The 21,497-nt window shown below is 36.8% G+C and overlaps 1 protein-coding gene across 3 annotated transcripts in view; it reads right to left on the reverse strand.

Annotated features, from left to right (window-relative positions):
* Nucleotides 1-5,435: 5,435 nt before the first annotated feature.
* The window catches only part of LOC127794117 (cyclin-A2-4-like), a 28,782-nt gene continuing 12,720 nt past the window's right edge, over nt 5,436-21,497 (reverse strand). For all 3 annotated transcript variants that reach the window (XM_052325020.1, XM_052325018.1, XM_052325019.1), the window contains exons 7-12: nt 7,007-7,082; nt 6,438-6,514; nt 6,300-6,333; nt 6,050-6,199; nt 5,827-5,961; nt 5,436-5,729 (exon numbers count right to left, since the gene is read on the reverse strand). In XM_052325020.1, coding sequence (XP_052180980.1) covers nt 5,676-5,729; nt 5,827-5,961; nt 6,050-6,199; nt 6,300-6,333; nt 6,438-6,514; nt 7,007-7,082 — 526 coding nt within the window. In that variant the 3' untranslated portion in view covers nt 5,436-5,675. The remainder of the gene's footprint in view (nt 5,730-5,826; nt 5,962-6,049; nt 6,200-6,299; nt 6,334-6,437; nt 6,515-7,006; nt 7,083-21,497) is intronic.

A 21,497-nucleotide genomic window follows, 5' to 3' on the forward strand; every position in this document is an offset into this window, starting at 1 on the left:
CACATTAAAATAAATCTTTGGTAAAAAGTAATGTTATTCATATCTAATAAAGATAAATAGTAGTAATGTGACAGTTTACGTGAAAGTGTTTAACTGTAGAAGATAGAAAGAAACTTAATAAATTTTATTTTTTATATTTTTAAATAAATGTATAATGCCAATTAAATACTTCTATATAAATTGTTACATTATTGTTGTTCGTGTCTATTGAAGATGAATAATATTACTCTTTAAGAAATAGTCAAACTTTTAGAAATTGATAAGTTCAAACACTCTACTTGATCTTGAGTTTAGAACGTATGCCAACTATTTATATATTTTCAATTTTAAGTTTATTAATTAATATCTTTTAATTCTTTCTTTGATCATTTTACTATCTCAAATCACTTCAATTTAAGTGGTTATCAAATAGAATGACAGTAAGTAAGGATACATTATCCCAAGGACTCCCTTTTGCAAAGCATTTGGAGTGGATTGTGAAGACAAAAAGCCATTAAAACTTCCCCATATACATACAATCTAATCTAAATTTAATTACTATTAAGTAAAGGGGTAAATAATGGTTTTAAGGACATTATAAAATTTTAAAAAAATAATAATTTCCACACTGGTTAAGCCGCCTAAGAACAGGTGGCTTCACTTTGTCCACTCATTTATTTGCTCACTCTCTCTTGCTCTCCTTTTCCTGTTCACCTAATGAAATGTACCCACGTCACTCATTATCAAATAATAATTTTTTTAAAAAAATTATAAAATCAAGCAAAAAATTTATAAATGACATATATGTTAATTATATATATGTTATTATTTGATTTTATAATTTTTTTGTTTAATTTTATAATTTTTTTGAAAAAATTACTATTTGATAATAGGTGATGTGGCTGCACTTCATTGGGTGAACAGGAAAGGGGACAGCCTTTTAGGACAGCAAATCTCAGCTCTCTACTCCCCCCATCCAATGTATCAAAAATCATTTTTTTTTCTTACGAACATGACTCAATAATAAAATATGTAAAATTTCACAGAGAAGTGTGTGGAGTTTTACAAGAAATATTAAGGATCAAATTTTTGTAGTGGCATTTGTCCCATGTAGAGGTGTGAACTGAATGTCCTATTTTATGTGTATAAGTTGTAATCGCATCCGTATTTATCCAACAGGTGAACTAGAAGGGAAGGCCGTCCATTTCCAAGACTAATCGAGTAAAGCTCGAAACTTGGATTATCAAAAAAAAAAATCACATTTTTCATTTACTCTCTCCCAATCAGACACAACGCACAGAGTACAATTGGTTTGCATTGCTTCAACAAAAGATTTTTTTTTTTTGCGTTATGTATATAGTTAACACGATGATTTTTCACTATGTTACATTGATTTTTCTAAGAAAGGAAAGAAAGGGCTAGCATAATATTAAACTATTGTCAATGGAAATAGTTTCTTTAAAATAATGAATTAGTGATTAATTCACCAACTCGATGACTCTAACTTGGTCACTCGGCTGAGTAAAAACCTAGTTTTGACCTTTTTAAAACTAGGGATGAATTACTAATGAAGACTTCTCCATTGGCAAGACAGGTAATTTAAAATTATTAAGATTCTAAGTTCAACTTCTCTCTTCAAAGTATAACAAATTGGAGCAAGTACAATGCAACCCATCAAGAAATAATAATTACATAATAATATAGAAATGTTCGAATTTTGATCTGAATTGAAAAATTAGACCAGATTGGAGTGAAATACTCGACCCTAGAATTGGGATTAATTGATTTTCGATTGGATCTAATCTAGTTCTAGTTTATATTGAAAATCTATTCAAATTATTATATATTTATAATTTTTATTTATAATAATGAAATAATAGTAAATATTAAATCTTAATAATAGCTTCTCTTGACTCCTCTTCTCTCCTTCGCCACCCTTTATCTCTAAAGAAATCCTCAAGCTTCTTTCGTCCATTCTTTTTTTGGAATTACTATTATTGTACAATGCCCCGTTATCCGTGTCGTTAATTTTGACAAAAAAATAAATCGAGACTTTATTTCATTGCGTAGAATAAAGAATTGAATCCATAACCTATTAATACAAATTTCAATTTATCATGACTCAATCACTTAATTTGTACCGAAAGTCATATCACCACAATACTGATACACCTAATCTCACTGCTCATCAACCTATCTCACAATCGATTATTGTGTTCACATCGTCAATTAGTCAACTATGCCTTCGTCTCACCTACTCATGATTGCCACCAATGACTCATACCCAATGCCTATTTGCTAGTCATTGTCGTCTCCCCTTGCTTAGCCTAAGTGAGTTGTTACCTCCCTACCCCACCAGGTAAACGATTACGGCTCATGATGAGTTTTCTCCCCCCATGCGCGGCTACTAATTTGTCACTAACGATTACGTACCCTAATTTTAAATTATGTAAAATTAGGAAGACGAGTTCCGTTTAAGCTGATGACGTATTTTTATAAATGTATTTTAAATTATCAATTATATAATTATATATTTAATTTAAAAAAAACTGATAAACTATTAAATTTGACAAAAAAACTAAAATAAATATATTATTGAATAATATAAATAAAATATATAAAAATATTAATTTTTAATAAATATAAGCTATAAATTAATGTCCAACTGATAAAATTTTACCATTAAATATTGACAAATTACACACAATTATTAAAAAATATATTCATATAATATATATGTTAAATATAAAAATGACTGCTAAATATATATACACAGCGATGGGGGATTGGGATGCCAACAATGGAGGAGACGATGGATGTAAGTGGCTAATGACAGAGAAGCTGATGGAGAAGGCAATGATGGAGACAGCTGCCACTAAGGTTGGGTCCGGAACCGGTGATCAATGGGGATTAGGGATGGCAATTGCAACCGAAATCATGGGGAACCGAACCGAAACCGAACCGGTCAACGCGGTTAAAAACCGTTTGACTGGGTAATGGTTTGGTTTGGGGAAAAATCGAACACTGTTTCAATGGATATGGTTTGGTTATGGTTTTCACTAAAACCAAACCAAAATCCGAACCGAAATCGAACCGAATTGTGGGTAACCAAACCGAACCGAATATATATAATATAATATGTATATATTATATACAACCCTGCCCACCTGAGCCCAGCCCACCCCAGCCCAATTGCCTTGCTTGCAAACCCTTCTCCCCTTCTCTTCTCCTACCTCTCTCAACCTCACTCTCACTCTCTCTCACCCTCGCTGCCTCTCGCTCGTCTGCTCACCCTCGCCCTTACTCTCTGCATGTCTCTTGCTCTCGCTCGCCCTCGCTGGATGTCTCTTACTCTCGCCAGGGCTCGGCCCCTGCTCTCACTTGCCCTCAATCTCTCTCACCATTTCTGTCTTATTTCTCTTGCTCCTCCGCGCGATCTCACCAATCGCCCTCGCTCTCTGTATCTCTCTTGCTCTCACTCGCCCTCGCTAGATCTCTCTTGCTCTCGCTAGGGCTCGGCCCCTCTTGCTCTCGCTCGCCCTCGATCTCTCTCACCCTCGCTGCTTCTTACTCTCTGCCTCATCTCTCTTCATATTAATTTATTTTTTATATTTATAATTTTGTTAGATTGAGTTGGCTTATTCATTTCAGATGGATATGCATCAATTTACGAAGAATATATTAATGTTGTTGATGAAGGTATTAACTTTCGTAATTAATTTTTTTAGCTTAAATTACAATTTAATTATACACATATTAATTTATTGATCTTAACAATTGTAGGTTTGGAAATGTGATTTTATATCCAATAAGTTTTGTAACTTTATGCAAGAATAAGGTAACTTTATTAGAATTTATCTTTGTTTGTTGTGAAATTATCAAATTTTTTTATGAATGCTATTTGTCTTTGTTTGTTGATATGGATTAAACTAAAAAAATCATGGTTAAACCGAAACCGAACCGAAACCGAATGGTTTGGTTATGGTTTTAAATTTTTAAAACCAAATGGGTAATGGTTTGGTTTTGGTTTTAATAATTTAAGTTTGGTTTGGTTATGATTTTGGCAAAAACCAAAACCAAACCGAACCATTGCCAACCCTAATGGGGATAGGGCTCGAGGCAATAGTCGGTGGCCAACATGGAAGAGATGGAGGCATCAACGGTGACGGAGAAGCTGGGATAAATATAAAGAAAGAGAAGGCAAAGAAAGAAAAGGAGATGAAGTGTGTAAATATTTGAAATGTTTGAGGGTAAATTTGTCATTTATTTGGTCAACGAAATAAGCTGCTAAAAGTTTATTTGAAAAAGTTGGGAAGAAGAGCTTTTAGAAAATACTATTGAATTAGCTTACAAACTAGGTAACCTTTAAACTCTTAGATATTGTCAAACGCATAAAAAAAAAAATTACATATCTTATAAACTTTTTCAATAGCTTATAAGCAATCAAATCGATAAGCCAAACAATCTCTAACTTACGATTTAAACTATTGGCCCCTTAAACCCCTGCGAGTGAAATTAGACCATGATATTCGGCCTGAAATTCGATGCGTTTCTTGAAAAGGAAGAGCACACAACAACTTTTGACTAAAAACTAAAAGTTAAAGCAAATTGTATCTGAAACTGCATGGCGGCATTTGCAATGACTTGAATGAAACCGCACGTGAACATGTGATTTAAGCTTTAAAATGAAAACCACATTAATGGTTTCATTTTTGAAAAAGCATTGGTGGGTTTTTGTTTTGATTGTTTTGCTTTCCTATGAATTAGCATTATGCAACGGTTTTTCACTTATTCATAAGATTTTCCATGTTAAAATTTTGATTTCTTCGTCAAACAAGAAGAGATATCGAAAGCCTCCTAAACCTTGTCGTATGCAAGGGTGGCTCTTAGAAGTAAAAAATACTCAAATGAAGAATCATGTGACTCGAGCAACGAATGGAACTGAAAAGAGAAAACTATAAGCTCTTTCAAACAACGTTTTAGCAACGAAAATTGTACAATTAATTGCATCATTTATCGTTTAGAAACTTACAAATTCGACGCATTTCTTGAAAAGGAATAGCACACAACAGCTTTTGACTAAAAACTAAAAGTTAAAACAAATTGTATTTGAAACTGCATGGCGGCATTTGCAATGACTTGAATGAAACCGCACGTGAACATCTGATTTAAGCTTTAAAATGAAAACCACGTTAATGGTTTCATTTTTGAAAAAGCATTGGTGGGTTTTTGTTTTGATTGTTTTGCTTTCTTATGAATTAGCATTATGCGGCGGTTTTTCACTTATTCATAGGATTTGGTTTCTTCGTCGGACAAGAAGAAATATCGAAAGCCTCCTAAACCTTGCCGTATGCAAGGGTGGCTCTTAGAAGTAAAAAATACTCAAATGAAGAATCATGTGACTCGAGCAACGAATGGAACTGAAAGGAGAAAACTATAAGCTCTTTCAAACAACGTTTTAGCAACGAAAATTGTACAATTAATTGCATCATTTGATCGTTTAGAAACTTACAAAGAGGGATTTGGAAGAACCAAACCCACGAAAAGTTAGAAGAATTATGTAACAGAGATTGAAGAAGAAAAGAAAATGACCAAAAATGAAGAAGAAGAAGAAGAAGAAGAGGCTAGTATTGTTCAGGTAGAAGAAAATCCCATCTAGCTCTTTGCTACGGCTATAATTAGTCTGCCATTTATCTTTAAAAGAGCGTTTGGAGAAGTTCCGGGGAAGACAAAGCAGCTACAGATTTATACTGTTATCATGGTAAAGAACAAAATAAACGACAATGACAACAGCATATCAAGAATTAACTCCACTCAATTATACGAACGACAGAGTTTCTTTCTTACCTTTTCTTGCTTGTACTTGGCGCGGATAGCATTCAACGGGCAACCTTTGGCATTCAAATGTAAATCTCTCAACGCATGAACTGCAGTTTTCAGATCCGATGCCTTGTAATTGGTATAGTGTGCCACTGTTGCATTCTGCAAAATGTAATAAGCCAAGTCAAACACTGAGGTAGCTAGAGTTGAGGTGTCCATATAAAAAGCACCAAAAACAATGGATGCAAACCCATGGATGGCCTGACTGATCTAATGTCCATCTTGCAAGGAAAACAGCCGATGCAGCAGTTATGGATGGCAGGAATTTCAAGAACTCGTAGTCGAGCAATGTCAGTTCTGCTAGATAATTGGCTAAAAACTCCAATTCAATGCACGGGGTCTGCACTTGCAGAATAATTATGATGCAGAGTAAGTCTGTCTTTGAACAGAAGTTGGCAACATTTTTTAAAGCATGACCTAAACCGATGGATCAGTGTTACCTTGTAAGAAGCTTGTGCTGCTCGTAAGAACCTCCTGCAAGAAGTATATGAATACGGGGATTTGGGTCTAAATGCTAAGCGATTACACAGAAGACAAACCAACCATAAAGATGCTAAATAGAGGAAAAGCTCAAGTACCTCAGGAAAGTTTTTGTAGTGGGAGCTGAAAGACGGAAGCATAGATAGTTCAAAACTTCTCGCTCCATTTTCAGAACCTGCCACTTCACTTGTTAATGAAATTTGTAACATCCACTAAGCATCACAGAAAAGAAACAAACGTGAACAAAGAGATCTCCGATACCTTTTGCAAGACACAAGAAGAAGAAAACAAATTGTATCATCTCTGTTTTATTCACATCGATTAAAACAAGATCAAGGGACTAACTACTGGCATTCCTCCTGGTCCTACACCTAGCTCACTCTAGTCTTATGTACTATTTTATGCACACCAGATGTCGTTCACTTTTATATCAGATAAATGAACACATCCATATACAAAGTTATACAAAATGCACATATTTTGAATCTGATCATTACTGACACAAAGAAACAAAGCTCTTTTAACTCCTTAGCATCACTCAAAATGGCTGCCAAATAATCATTATAAATATATGATGATGCTTGCATTCAAATTGGACAAGAATATAGATAATATTGAAAATAACAACAATAACAATAACAATACCAAGAAGAAGTTGAAGGCATACCTCTTCTCTTGTGTAAGTGTTATCCGTGATGAAGCAAAGTTCCTCCACACGAGGTGCACAAATCTCCTCATACTTCCTTCAAGCCAAGAAGAGGAAAGCCACATTAGTGATAGCATGAAAACATGACACATATAAATTAACTTTAAAGCCTAGATTTGTAAAATCAAATTGATGTTTCAAAAATGTATCACATGAGAAGAAAACCAGTGGACGCATGTGAGGAGAGTGGATGGAATTGAAGAGGTTTGTACAAAAGAGGTAGAGGAAGACCAAAGAAAATTTGTTGGGAATTCCTTGGACGCAGCATAGAAAATAATTGGTTTTATAGAAGAGATGGCCATAGAAAAAGATGATTGAAAAACTAAAATTCGCGTCGCTAATCCCATGCCTAAAGGGATCAACGCTTTGATAATGAATAGCATATCGTAGCTGACTATCAATTATATAAATACAAAACAGAGTTACTTACATCTTTAAAACTAAATCTGTAAATCAAGCTAGTTAATCATTCTAGATAATGATTATGATCATGCACAACGGATATATGTTTGCTGGGAGATATTGACATAGCTGTTTTATTAAGAATGTTTGCTTGACATGAGGATATGTATGCAATGCTTATTAATGAGTTAGGGTGTGGAAAATGAACCAAGAAGTTCTTCTAAAAATGAGTTAAACCTGTCTAAATTTAAAGTAAATGTACCTCCAAATAACAATATGGAGGAATGAGGCCTTGAGAACTAAGAGGAAACCTCAACATAACAAAGTGATTGCTGCTCTTCTGCCTATGTGGCATGCACTTAGTTTCAGTTCTTAACCTAGCTTGTTGATAAGTTATAAGAAAAATTGACACCATTAGCGACCAAAACATAGCTCATTTTCATTTCACATCATTTAATCAACATTTAAGTCTCTACATTAAGTAGCATGCTTCAAAAGTACAAGCATAATAACATGCACGTCTTCTTTCCTCATCACACCCAGGTTTGTCATCCTCCCTCGCATGGTTTGGAATGTTATAAATTCAATGCATGAATCTTAGTGAGGCATGTCATGGCAATGCAATCACACATCATACTTATCAATCAAGCATTTCACAAAGGCTACCTCAATTTTCCAACATTTCTCTTTCTAACAGGTGCATCCTAGGTTTGTGCCCATAATACCCCACCCCTGGCACCATCATTCACGTGACCTAAGGGCCCTAAAGGCTCACCTTTGATCTTCCCACAATGTTCCCATGCCAAGGGGGGTCACGCAAACACTTACATGGCAATGAACCATCACATCCCTGTATGCTTGACTTACATTATGCAGTATGCCTACACATATCATGCATATAATCATGCCTTAATGCATACAAACTGTCATAAATCATTCCATGCATCATGTCAAAATAAATGAACTATAACAATGCACTGAATTCAATCTAAACCTTAGTTTCATCAAGCTTTCCAGCCAAACCTCCTTTCCTTTCCTCAACTGTCTCACAACACTCTTTCTTCTTGACAGCTTCTTACTCTAAAGTAACTTGTGCTGAAAAAGGAAGAGGGTTGGTTTGTTTATATGCCAAAGGAAGCTGTTCACCAGCTTCTTAAGCAGTTGGACACCTAGCCACTCTCCAATCTTGCCACTTAAGCCTAATTGCCACCTTTCACTTGCATTCAACCCCTATTCTAGAAGCATCTAGTCCCTCTCCATGTTTCTCTGTTCTTCTTGCTGCTAATGTTTGCATAGTATTAGCTTAATTAGGCCCTTAATCCAACTTTACAAATCTCAACCAACATTAGAAAATTTTATATCATTGGGTCCTCTCAGTATAACCAATAATATATCATGTTGAATTACGGCAATCATGAGGATATGCAGCAAGTTATGGAATATATGGATCTACTCTTTTTAAGAAGTTCATATAACCGGATTAGGATTCCTTCTTAATCTGGTCTTAGGAATGTTTCCTAATTAGTGCATATATAGTTTTCCTTATTGTATAGCTTTCCTTTCCTTTGTATCATTTGTTTCCATTGTTGTATTTTCTTTTCCTAATTAGTGCATATATAGTTTTCCTTATTGTATAGCTTTCCTTTCCTTTGTATCATTTGTTTCCATTGTTGTATTTTCTTTTCCTCTATAAAGAGGACTACCGTGTACATTCAAAAAAATCTAAGGAATTATTCTTTCCTACATGGTATCAGAGCTACTCTTTGCGCCTAAACCCTAATTGTGCCTTCATTACACGCTTCCGTGTTCTTCACGCCTCTGTTCCTCTCGTGTTTTTCCCTTAGGCCTTCATTGCCATATATCAGTTCACTCAATTGCTAAAGTGAACATGTCAGAATTTTCAGAGGATACACCATGCATGACAACTAGAGAGTCAGCACCGGTGGACCAGATGATCGGTACCAGTGCTGATGCCAAAGCCGAAGTCAGTACCGGAGTTGGAGAACTACCCAGGATGCACTATTTCTACCATTTGGATGGTAGGTACTATCTGCAATGGGCACAGCTAGTCAGAACCTTTCTCAAAGGCTGAGGAAAGCCTGGACACCTCACCTTTCCTTCACCAAAGGCTACTGATCCAACTTTTCCGACATGGGACATAGAGGACTCCCTCATTATGTCATGACTATGGAATGCCATGCAACCTGAGGTTAGTAAAAATCATATGTTTCTAGCTTCTGCTAAGAGATTTGGGACACCATAAAACAAACCTACTCTAAAGTACAAGATGCCTCGATAATCTTTGACATCAAGACAAAGATTAGTAGTACTCATCAAGCCTCTTTAACTGTCACAGAGTATTTTAATAAAATGAATGGGTTATGGTTAGAACTAAACTACCAAGAGATAACAATGGTGTGCAGCACTGATGCTGCCACTCTCAACCGGATATTTGAAGGGGATCGGATTGTGGAGTTTCTAGCTGGTCTCACTAATGAGTTTGATTAGGTGAGGATTCAGATTCTTGGTAGGGAGAAGCTACCCTCTCTTAGTGAGGTTTTTGCTATTGTTAGGAGTGAGAAAAACCGAAGATGGGTCATGCTTAATGTAATAGGGACAGAAGGATCAGCCATAATCACAAATAAAAAGGAAGCAACATGATTCAGAATGGGAAAAATAGAAGCTAAAAATCGTGAGGGGCTTTGGTGCACATATTGTAAGAAGCCTAGACACACCGGAGAAACATGCTTCAAACTTCATGGAAAAGAGGTTGTCCTAAGTAAGATAGGAGGCTTTAGAAACATGGCATCAAAGAATCAGGCCTATATATCTACCAAGGAGCACGAGGAGGAGGACAAAGCTAGTAAGACAGAACTAACCTCTAGTTCTGATCCTACTCAACTTGATGTTGATGAAATCAATAAACTTAAGGCTCTCCTCAAGTCTATTCACGATGGAAATTGTGCTTTAGCCCAGGAAGGTAATTGTTTACATTCAGCTTCTTTTTCTACCTCTAAAATTGATAAGAATGACATTTGGATCCTTGATTCAGGAGCCACTAACCATATGACCCCTGATATGTTTGTTTTTGACACTTATGAGCCTATTGTAACTTCAAAACAGATCACCATTGCCAATGGAACCTCAATTTCCATTAAAGGACAAGGTACAATCACCCTTAGCCCACATATTACACTCCAAAAGGTTTTGCATATGCCAAATCTATCCACCAACCTTGTGTCTATTCATCGGCTCACTCATGATTTGAACTACCATGCAATTTTCTCTTCTCATATGTGTGAATTTCAGGCCTTGAAGACAGGGAAGATGATTGGTGCTGCTAGGGAATAGCACGGGTTGTATTTTTTGGTGCAAAAGATAGGTTGTTCTACAGGAAATTGGTTGTCCAAGGTTGCTGGTTCCTCTCAATTCACCTCTAATCCTATCGCTCACATTTGGTTGCAGCACTACAGGCTTGGTCATCCTCATTTCCCTCTTTTAAAATCCATGTTTCCTTCATTATTTAGGTCTCTAGATCCTAGTGTTTTTCAGTGTGATGTATGTGTAATTTCTAAACATTATCGTGTGTCCTATCCCATTAGTAATAAGAACCTTTCCAAGCCTTTTTCCTTAGTTCATTCAGATGTTTGGGGACCCTCTAAAATACCAAATTGTTTTGGGGCTCGGTGGTTTATTTCTTTTATTGATGATTGTACTCGAATGATATAGATTTTCTTATTAAAAGATAAAACTGTTGTTGGTACTATTCTGCCATATTTTTGTAAGCTAATTTCAACTCAATTTAACTACCATATTTAGAAATTCCGAACTGATAATGCAAAGGATTACTTTAATAATCACTTGTATATTTTTTTTCAACAAGAAGGGGTTGTTCATGAGTCTTCTTGTGTCGACACTCCACAACAAAATGGAGTGGCTGAACGAAAGATGAGACATCTTCTCAATGTTGCTCAGACACTTCTCCACCATCACCATGTTCCTAAGAATTTATGGGGTGAAGCTATCCTTACAGCTGCCTACTTGATAAACCAGGTACCCTCCAAAATCCTCAACCATCAGACCCATTTTAGTCTTTGTCTACCTATTTTCCTGACCTAAATTTGCATTCCCTTCTTCCCTTAAAGGTCTTTGGTTGTGTCTTTTTTGTTCATATTCACAAACAACATCGAGACAAGGTTGATCCTAGGGCTCTAAAGTGTGTTTTCCTTGGCTATTCCCCTACTCAAAAGGGGTACAAATGCTATCATCTCTCTACAAAGAAATTTTATATCTCCACGGATGTGACCTTTGTTGAGTCCACCCATGTCTTTGCTTCACCTAAGGCTGGTCACCAGGGGGAGAATTCGGTTAATGGTGACCATTCTTGCTGTGGGGGTGTGTTTCCAATCTTAGAATCAGCCTCCCTCTTTGCCCCACAGCCACAAGTTGCTCTGCCCAGGTCATCCACGCAAGCTCAATCTCAATCTCCTGCTCAATCTCAGCCTTCTATTAACTCCTCCAACAGTAGTGAGTAAGTTGCCCCTCAACAATAACAGCCTCCAATCAGATTTAAAGGATCTCCCTATGTATTCAAAAGAAGACAACCTATTCTAGACCCTCAGGGAGCACCACTATCTGATCTTAGTCAAGGTAAGGAATTTATACAGTCTTCCATTCCAGAAAAACAACTAATACAGCCTTCCACTTCAGACCTATCTAACCCAATTTATGATGATTTAGACCTCTCTATTGTTGTTAGGAAGGGGGTCAGAAGTTGTACCCAACATCCCCTAACTAATTTTTTGTCCTATCACCAGCTATCACAAAGTCACAAAGGCTTCCTAACATCCTTGGATTCAATTGTCATTCCTAAATCAATAGATGAGGCTTTAAGGGATTAGAACTAGAAACAAGCTATGCTGGAGGAGATGAGGGCTCTGAAGAAAAATCAAACATGGGAAATTGTGTCTCGGCCAAAGGGGGTTCTGCCAGTAGGCTGTAAGTGGGTTTTCAATGTGAAATACAAGGCTGATAGAACATTGGAAAGCCATAAAGCCAAATTGGTGGCCAAAGGATATACTCAATCCTACAGCATAGACTATTTTGAAACATTTGCCCCACTGGCAAAGATGGCAACAATAAGGATTCTTATTTCATTGACAACCTTTTTTGGATGGAAATTACAACAATTGGATGTCAAGAACGCTTTCTTACATGGAGACTTGGAAGAAGAAGTGTTCATGGATTTGCCTTAGAGATTTCAAGAAACGAATGATGGGAAAGTATGCAGACTCAAGAAAGCCCTTTATAGACTCAAGCAGTCCCCAAGGGTCAATTCTCTAAGGCTATGGGATATAGTCAAAGCAGGGGTGATCATACCCTCTTCATGAAACACTCAAGGGAAGGTAAGGTTACTACTTTGCTAGTCTATGTGGATGACATAATTGTCACTGGAAATGATGAAGAAGAACAAAAGGTGCTCAAAGGGAATTTAGCCCAAGAATTCGAGATTAAAGATCTTAGCATCCTCAAGTATTTCTTAGGTATTGAAGTGGCCTACTCTAAGGCTGGGATTTTCCTATCTCAGCGTAAATATATTTTGGATTTGCTGGCTAAAACAGGGTTGATTAGAGGTAAGGGTTCTAGTATACTGGTGGAACCTAATTGCAAATTATGGCAAAATCTTGGTAGTCAACCAGTTGACAAGGGAAGATATCAATAGTTGATTGGCCGTTTAATATATCTCTCCCATACCAGGCCGGATAGTACTTTTGTTGTTAATTTTGTAAGCCAATTTATGCATAGCTCAATTGAGGAGCATATGCAAGCTGTAAGAAAAATTCTTGGCTACCTAAAAGCTACCCCAAGTAAAGGAATATTGTTCAGAAAAGGAAATGAATTGGATGTTAAAGGCTTCACTGATGCTAATTATGCTAGATCTATCACTAATAGGAGATCAACCACATGGTATTGAGTATTCCTAGGTGAAAACCTAGTGTCTTAGAGGAGCAAGAAACAGAGTTGTGGCCAAATCAAGTGCAAAGTCAGAATTCAGGGCAATGGCACTTGGTATATGTGAATTGTTGTGGCTAAAGATCATCCTAGAAGACTTGAGGATCAAAATTCAAGGTGCAATTGGGTTATTTTGTGACAACAAATCAACCATAAGTATTGAACACAATCCTGTCCAACATGACAAGACAAAACACATTGAAATTGATCAACACTTCATAAAAGAAAAATTGGATGCAAGACTTATCCATATTCCTCATGTTTCAACAGAGGAACAAGTAGCTAATGTATTCACAAAATGACTAACAGTCAAGAGATTTGAGGATGTGATATGCAAGCTGAGAATGGCAGATATCCATTCTCCAGCATGAGGAGTGTTGAATTATTGCAATCATGAGGACATGCAGCAAGTTATGGAATATCTGGATGTACTCTTTTTAAGAAGTTCCTATAACCAGATTAAGATTCCTTCCTAATCTTGTCTTAGGAATGTTTCCTAATTAGTGTATATATAGTTTTCCTTATTGTATAGTTTTCCTTTCATTTGTATCATTTGTTTCCATTGTTGTATTTTCTTTTGCTCTATAAAGAGGACTGTTGTGTACATTCGAAAGAATCTAAGGAATTATTCTTTCCTACATATCCAAAATGCAACTGATTATCTCTTCATTTAGTCTCCCATGTCTGACTTTAAAGTCAATTACTTACCTGAGTTTTAACATTCCTGCTTTCATTAGTTGATGAAGAATCAACTAATGGTCGACTTTTCATCACTGCTTCTATAAGTCTACCAACTGTCAACTAATGCTCAACTCTTCATCACTGCACATTAATTCTACCTATAGTCAACCTTCCAGTAGATTGTAGGTCAACTCCCATGCCTTCTTTCACTTTTTTCTCTCATCTTTTACTTATCAAGTCACAGAGTATTACAAGCTTGGCCAAGGTACTGACCATGATAGATGAAACAGTCAATCGCCAGTTGTGTCAAATCACTGACCTTTTAATGGGTCCAATAGACTAATTAAAAGGTAAACAAGAAGAAGCACTTTGCTTAACCATTGGTAGACTAAGGTCAACAGTTCGTTATGATATAGAAAGGTCAAGGGTTTGGCTTGAAACAATTAACAGTTTAAAGTAGACTGTCTACCAATAGTCCAAGCATAATGCCCTATTGGCATTTTGAAGGTACAAACAATAGTCTTGAGGCAATGAGACGGACAGGCCTTGTTAGTGAGGAGGATGAAATTAAGATGGCCCAAGTAACCCATTAAGGTACCTAAATATGAACCATTGTAACCTATAACCCAAATGACTAATTTAAATTATTCCAAGTTTGTTATGAGTATGCATCAATGGGCAAACAATGGAGACCTTGGGTTCCCAGTTGCGTATTCTGTTGTGCCTTTATTGATGGATGATGATTTCTGGTCCAAAAATGATGATAAGACAGCGATTCAAGGAATAATGGTATTAGAGACTAAGAGTAAAGAAAGAATTTCAACCCCGTATTTTGGGGAATTGTTGATTAATTAGGTAATGAAATGAATCCCCTGCCTAGATCGATGGCTACGATTAGGGTCTTGTTCAAATGCTACTCTCAAATAGGTTTTGATAGCCTTCACATTATTTGGATTAAAATACAAATTTCTTCATAATCTAGATATCTAAAAAATTCCTGTAATGAATAAAGATCATCCTTTTGGTAGTACAATGCTCGGGTTCTATTTTCTCATGGAAAAGATTGTGCTAGTGCATATTCTTATTTTTGATAGAGCTACTCTTAACTACTACCATATTAGCTAAAGTTCCATTAAGAATACACGGCCTCTGGCCTTAATTACTCCGAGACCATCTAAGACCCATGCATGCACTGCTACAATGTCAAATAAGGGAAGCCTCAAGTTCCTTGCAACTTTTGTACCTAGCAACTCTGAAAATCTCAAATTATTTCCCATCACTATGACTATTATTTGTGAATGAGTCCTACTTGATCTTGAAACAAGCAAAAATATAATGCTTAAATTGATTAATTCTAGAGGAATAGGGAAGAATATATACACAAGGGTCCCTTATCTTATCTCCTATATTTTAGGAGAAGATTTAGGATTCTTTATCTCCTAAAAACTAGGAACAAACCAAACTTAAAATACAAACTTTAAATACAAATTTACAACAACTACTCTATAAGGATAATGACTTATCCTTATCTTATCAATCTCCTATTTTGATTTTCAAATCTTCTTGATCTTGTCCAACACTCCCCCCCCCCCCCCCCCCCCTCTCAAGCTTAGGAATAGATGCAAGTCATTCCTATCGTGACTATTAGAGATTTGAACCCTAGTTTCATCATAGCTTTTGTGAACACATCTACAATTTGATCAGTGGTTGGAACATAGGATAGAATTATTCCCTATTCCTCAATTTCACACTTTATAAAATTCCTGTCTATCCTTACATTCTTTCATACGATCATGTTGGACAGAATTTCTCACAATATTAATAGCAGACTTACTATCATTGTATACCCTTGTAAGTTGAGTCAAAGGTATCCTTAGGTCCTCCATTAACCTTTCTAACCAAATTACCTCACAAATGCCTTGAGTTATTGCTCGGAATTCTGCCTCAACACAACTGCGAGCCACCACTAATTGCTTTTCACTTCTGTAGGTCACAACATTTCCCCATACCTTAGTGCAATAACCAGTTATTAACCTGTTGTCCTCTATAGAGCCTACTCAATCTGCATCAACAAACCCTTCAATTCCTCATTCCTTAGTCTTTTTAAGCATCAACCATTTCCCAAGTGTCTCTTTTAGGTATCTAAGCACATGAAACACACCATTCATGTGCTTCTTTGTAGGAGCATGCATGTATTGACTGATCTCACTTACTGCATAAGTTATGTCGGGCCTAGTAAGAGACAAATAGATCAACCTGCCCACTAGCCTTTGGTATCTCTCTTTTTCAACTGGGATATCATCATCCTTCTCTTCAAAATTCCAGCCTTTGTCTAATGGGGTACCAACTGGTCTACATATTAGCATCCTTGTGTCTTTGAGTAAATCCACAATGTATTTTCTTTGAGAGATAAATAAGCCTTCCTTGCTTCTAGCCACCTCCATTCCTAGAAAGTACCTCATGAGTCCTAAATCTTTCACCTCAAACTCGACTCTTAGTTGTTCTTTCAAATCTTGATACCATGCTCATCATCACCCATTACAATGATATCATCAACATAGACAATTAGTATAGACTTTCTTCTAATTTCTATGGTTTTGATAAACAAAGTATGGTCATCCTGTCCTTGTTTATACCCAAGCCGGATTAAGGTAAGGCTAAATTTTTTAAACCAAGCCCGAGGTGACTGTTTCAAACCATATAGGGATTTCTTCAGTTTACAAACTTTCCTCCACAACCCATTTCATCCTGAAAGCCTGGTGAAATTTTCATGTAGATCTCCTCATCTAAGTCCCCATTAAGAAATGCATTTTTTATATCAAACTAAAACAAAGGCCAATCCAAATTTACAACAATTGAGAGTATTACCCGAATAGAATTGAATTTAGCTACAGGGGCAAATGTCTCTTCACAGTCTATCCCATAGGTTTGAGTAAATCCTTGTGCCACTAACCTTACTGTTGGAGAGTCCTAAGATCTGAGAAGACCTCAAAGTAGAAAAGAGTCCAAAGCAAAGAAGAAGTCTACAGTAGATGGGCTTCGGTTGTGGGCTGGCGCATCAAGATAAAGGAGAAGAAATAAAAGAGAAAAACAAGATAAGTCTCCTAACCGAGAAGGAGAAATTATAGGAATAGATTTGTAAATTATCCTATAAATATTTTCAATTATGTTATTTATCATCTGTTAGAAGTTAGGAAGTGATAGCATAGATAGCTGTATATAATTCTTCTTTCATGAGAAATCAGGTATGAGTTGATTTCCACCAAATCAGTCTCTCGTTTTCAGGTTTCATACCTTAGGAACCAAGTTTGTTCATGGTATCAGAGCTCGGCTCTTCCTAGTCCAAAGATCCGAATCAGATGGAGCCTCAAGATCGTGAGAATGCAGCCCCAACTACAGCTGAGTCTTCCCTGAGTTCGGATCTTCAACAACCGGCGACTTCAACTACTAGAGCGCCTAACAACACCCTATCACTGGATAGCCATACTTTGTATATCACCCAACATAGGTTGAACGGAAGAAACTTTAGAGAATGGTTTCAATCTATAACCTTGGTGATTATAGGCAAAGGGAAATACGGCTGCCTCACAGGTACAATCCAAACTCCATTAGAAAATTCAGTAGAATATCAAAGATGGGAGATAGAGAATTCAATATTGATGGCTTGGATTATCAATTCAATGGAGCCCAAGATAGGCCAACCCTATCTATTTTACAAAACAGTCAAAGAAGTGTGGGAGGTAATTCAGGAAATTTATTCCGATCTCGAAAATACAGCTTAATGCTTTGAGATTAGAGCTACAATTCGGAATACCAAGCAGGGCAATCTTGGAGTGACGGAGTACTACAACAACCTAGTGGAACTATGGCAGGAGATGGATCTATTTTATGATCCTGGTTGGAAGTGTGCAGATGATAGCCAAAAGTATAGCAAGATGCTAGAAAAGGAGAGAATTTTTTATTTTCTCCAAGGACTCAATCCAGATTTAGATGAAGTAAGAGGAAGATTATTGGGTGCCAAGCCTTTACCATCACTCCAGGAGGTGTTTGTTGAGGTCAGACGGGAGGAAAGCAAAAAAAGGGTTATGCTACCAACAACCGAACCTAATTCAGGATCAGCTCTCACTGCTGCAAGAAAGGAAGACATTCCAAGGGATAAGCAATGGTGTGAACATTGCAATCGGCCTTATCACACCAAGAGTACATGCTGGAAGTTGCATGGGAAACCCCCAAACTGGAAACTGAGACCTAAGAAGGAGAATGACAGATCTGCTTATGCAACAACAAGTGTACCCACTGGTTAAAAAGGAACAGGTATGGGATTAACTACTGATCAAATTGAGTTCTTACAGAAACTGTTACAAAGCTCAAATATTGCAAAGGAATCAGATGAGGCAGCACCAAATTATTCAGCATCTATGGCACAAAAAGGTCAGTTTCTTTCTCTAGTTGCTAGGAGAATGAATAAGAGTCATTGGGTGGTAGATACTGGGGCATCCGACCACATGACCGGGTCTACTACTACTCTTGATAATTTTCAGATAGGAGAAAGGATCTAACTGTTTTGATGACTGATGGGACACAATCATTGGTGAAAGGAAAGGGAAGTGTTTGTGTTGCTAATTTATTACTTGAATCAGTATTGCATGTGCCAAACCTAAGTTGTAATCTGTTATCAATAAGCAAACTAACGAGAGACTTGAATTGTATTGTAACATTCTTTCCTTCATATTGCATCTTTCAGGACCGATCCTCGGGGAAGGTGATTGGCAGTGCTGAGGAGAATGATGGACTTCCCTAGCTTTTTGATAACAAGGATTCTCTTAGTCAAGTTTCTCATAGGTTTTCTCTTATGGTTAGTTCAAATTCTGAAATTTTGTTATGGCATGGACGCCTTGCTCATCCTAGTTTTTCCTATTTGAAACACTTGTACCCTAACTTATTTATCAATAAAGAAAAAATGGTACTTAAGTGTGATCGTTGCATCCTTGCTAAACAAACTCATAGTACTTATTAGTTAGTTCCCTATACTCCTAAACCTTTCTATTTAATCCATAGTGATATATGGGGACCGGCTAGAGTACCAAACCTAAATGGGGCAAGATGGTTTATGACCTTTATTGATGACCACACAAGAGTGTGTTGGGTATACTTGATGAAAGAAAAATCTAAGGCATGTGCAATCTTTCAAACTTTCCATAAACTTATTTTAAATGTCTTGCAGTCCTCTATTTGTATCCTTAGGACTGACAATGGCCGGGAATACTTCTCTCACTCGTTTACCCAATATCTCACTACCAATGGGATCTTCCATCAAAGCACTTGTCCATATACCCCTCAACAAAATGGAATAGCTGAAAAGAAAAATCAACACTTGCTTAAGGTGGCTCGATCTCTTATGTTCACAAGTTTTATGCCTAATAGATATTGGGGGGAGGCAGTCCTAACAACTGCTTATCTAATTAATAGATTGCCTTCCAAAGTCCTGAAGTACCAAGCCCCACTGCATAATCTCACTTCCATCTTTCCCCATGCTCGCATTCTAAATACTCTTCCTCCCAAAGTACTTGGATGTGTGGTGTATGTCCATCAAACCAGTCCAAATCAGCATAAACTTGAACCAAGAGCATAAAAGTGTATATTCATTGGGTATTCTCCTACCCAAAAGGGTTATAAATGTTTCTGCCTTACATCACAAAAATTCTTCATCTCTTGTGATGTAACATTTATGGAGAGTGAGTCCTATTACTCAAATACCTCTCTACAATTGAAAGATAATCATTGGGATCCAGCAGTACCTATGCCTATTTCATTACCTATACCTCATCTTAACCCCAATAATAGTCTTGATCAAACTGCTGCAGCTGATCATCCTCAACCAGCATATTCTGAACCTCATTACCCGAGCCTATCATCTCCGCAAGAACCCCAACTCCCAGCTGAATCTATGGAAACTAATTTAGGGGATGACTTGAATCTAGAAAAGCCAATGCAAGTTTACTCAAGAAGAGGTAAACATCTAGCTCCTCAAAACAGCGAATAGCCAACTGCTAGAACCGAGGGAAAGTCCAATGAATGAGGAAGAAGTTACAGCAGTTGACAGTACTTGCATCTCCCTATTGCAGTTAGAAAAGGGGTAAGATCATGTGTGAAGCCATCCTATTTCAAATTACTTGACACATTCCAGGTTATCTCCCGAATTCAAGGCTGTCACCACTAATTTAGATACAGTGGCTATACCTCGGAATATTCAAGAGGCATTAAATGATCCCAAGTGGAAAGAGGCAGTGATGGAAGAGATGAGGGCACTAAAAGGAAACCACGCATGGGAAGTTGTTGACTTTCCGGAAAACAAGAAGATTATAGGTTGTAAATGGGTATTCACCATCAAATACAAATCAAATGGGAGTGTGGACAGATAAAAGGCCAGGCTGGTTGCCCAAGGTTTCTCTCAAACCTATGGGATAGATTATGATGAGACATTCGCACCAATTGCAAAACTAAATTCTATAAGAGTGTTGTTATCTATTGCTGTAAATATGGACTGGGAATTGTTCCAATTTGACATAAAAAATGCATTCTTGAATGGGGAGTTAGAAGAAGAAGTATATATGCAAATTCCACCCGGTTTTGATACTGAAGAAAGTGGCAAAGTGTGCAAATTACAAAAACCTCTCTATGGATTGAATCAGTCTCCAAGGGCATGGTTCAAAAAATTCAGCTCTACTCTCATTAAATTTGGATACAAACAAGGTGAGGCCAATCATACTCTCTTTGTTAAACATGATGCTAATGGAAAGAAGTGTATCTTAATTTTGTATGTAGATGATATAATTATTACAAGAGATGATATTCATGAGATAGCAGCCCTAAAACAGAAGTTGAAAGAAGAATTTGAAGTCAAAGATTTGGGTGAAATGAAGTACTTTCTTGGAATGGAAGTAGCAAGGAGCAAACTAGGTATAGTTATCTCCCAACAAAAATACACTCTTGATCTCCTAAAAGAAACTGGAATGTTAGGTTGCAAACCTAGGTATACTCCACTAGAAAGAAATTGGAAATATGTGAAGAAGGATGATGACTTGGTAGTTGATAAAGACAGATATCAAAGACTCGTAGGGAGATTAATTTATCTCTCCCTAACTCGCCTAGATATAGCATATGCAGTGAGTGTTGTTAGTCAGTATATGCATGCTCCAACTCAACAACATATGACAGTTGTGTACCACATATTGAGATACTTAAAAAGAACTCCTGGAAATGGACTATTGTTTCAAAAGAGTGATGAAAGAGGGGCTGAAGGGTTCTCTGATGCAGATTGGGCTGGATCAATAATAGATAGTCGGTCAACATCTGG

The sequence above is a fragment of the Diospyros lotus genome, chromosome 2 (genome assembly GCF_014633365.1).
Source record: "Diospyros lotus cultivar Yz01 chromosome 2, ASM1463336v1, whole genome shotgun sequence".
NCBI classification, from domain to species: Eukaryota; Viridiplantae; Streptophyta; class Magnoliopsida; order Ericales; family Ebenaceae; genus Diospyros; species Diospyros lotus.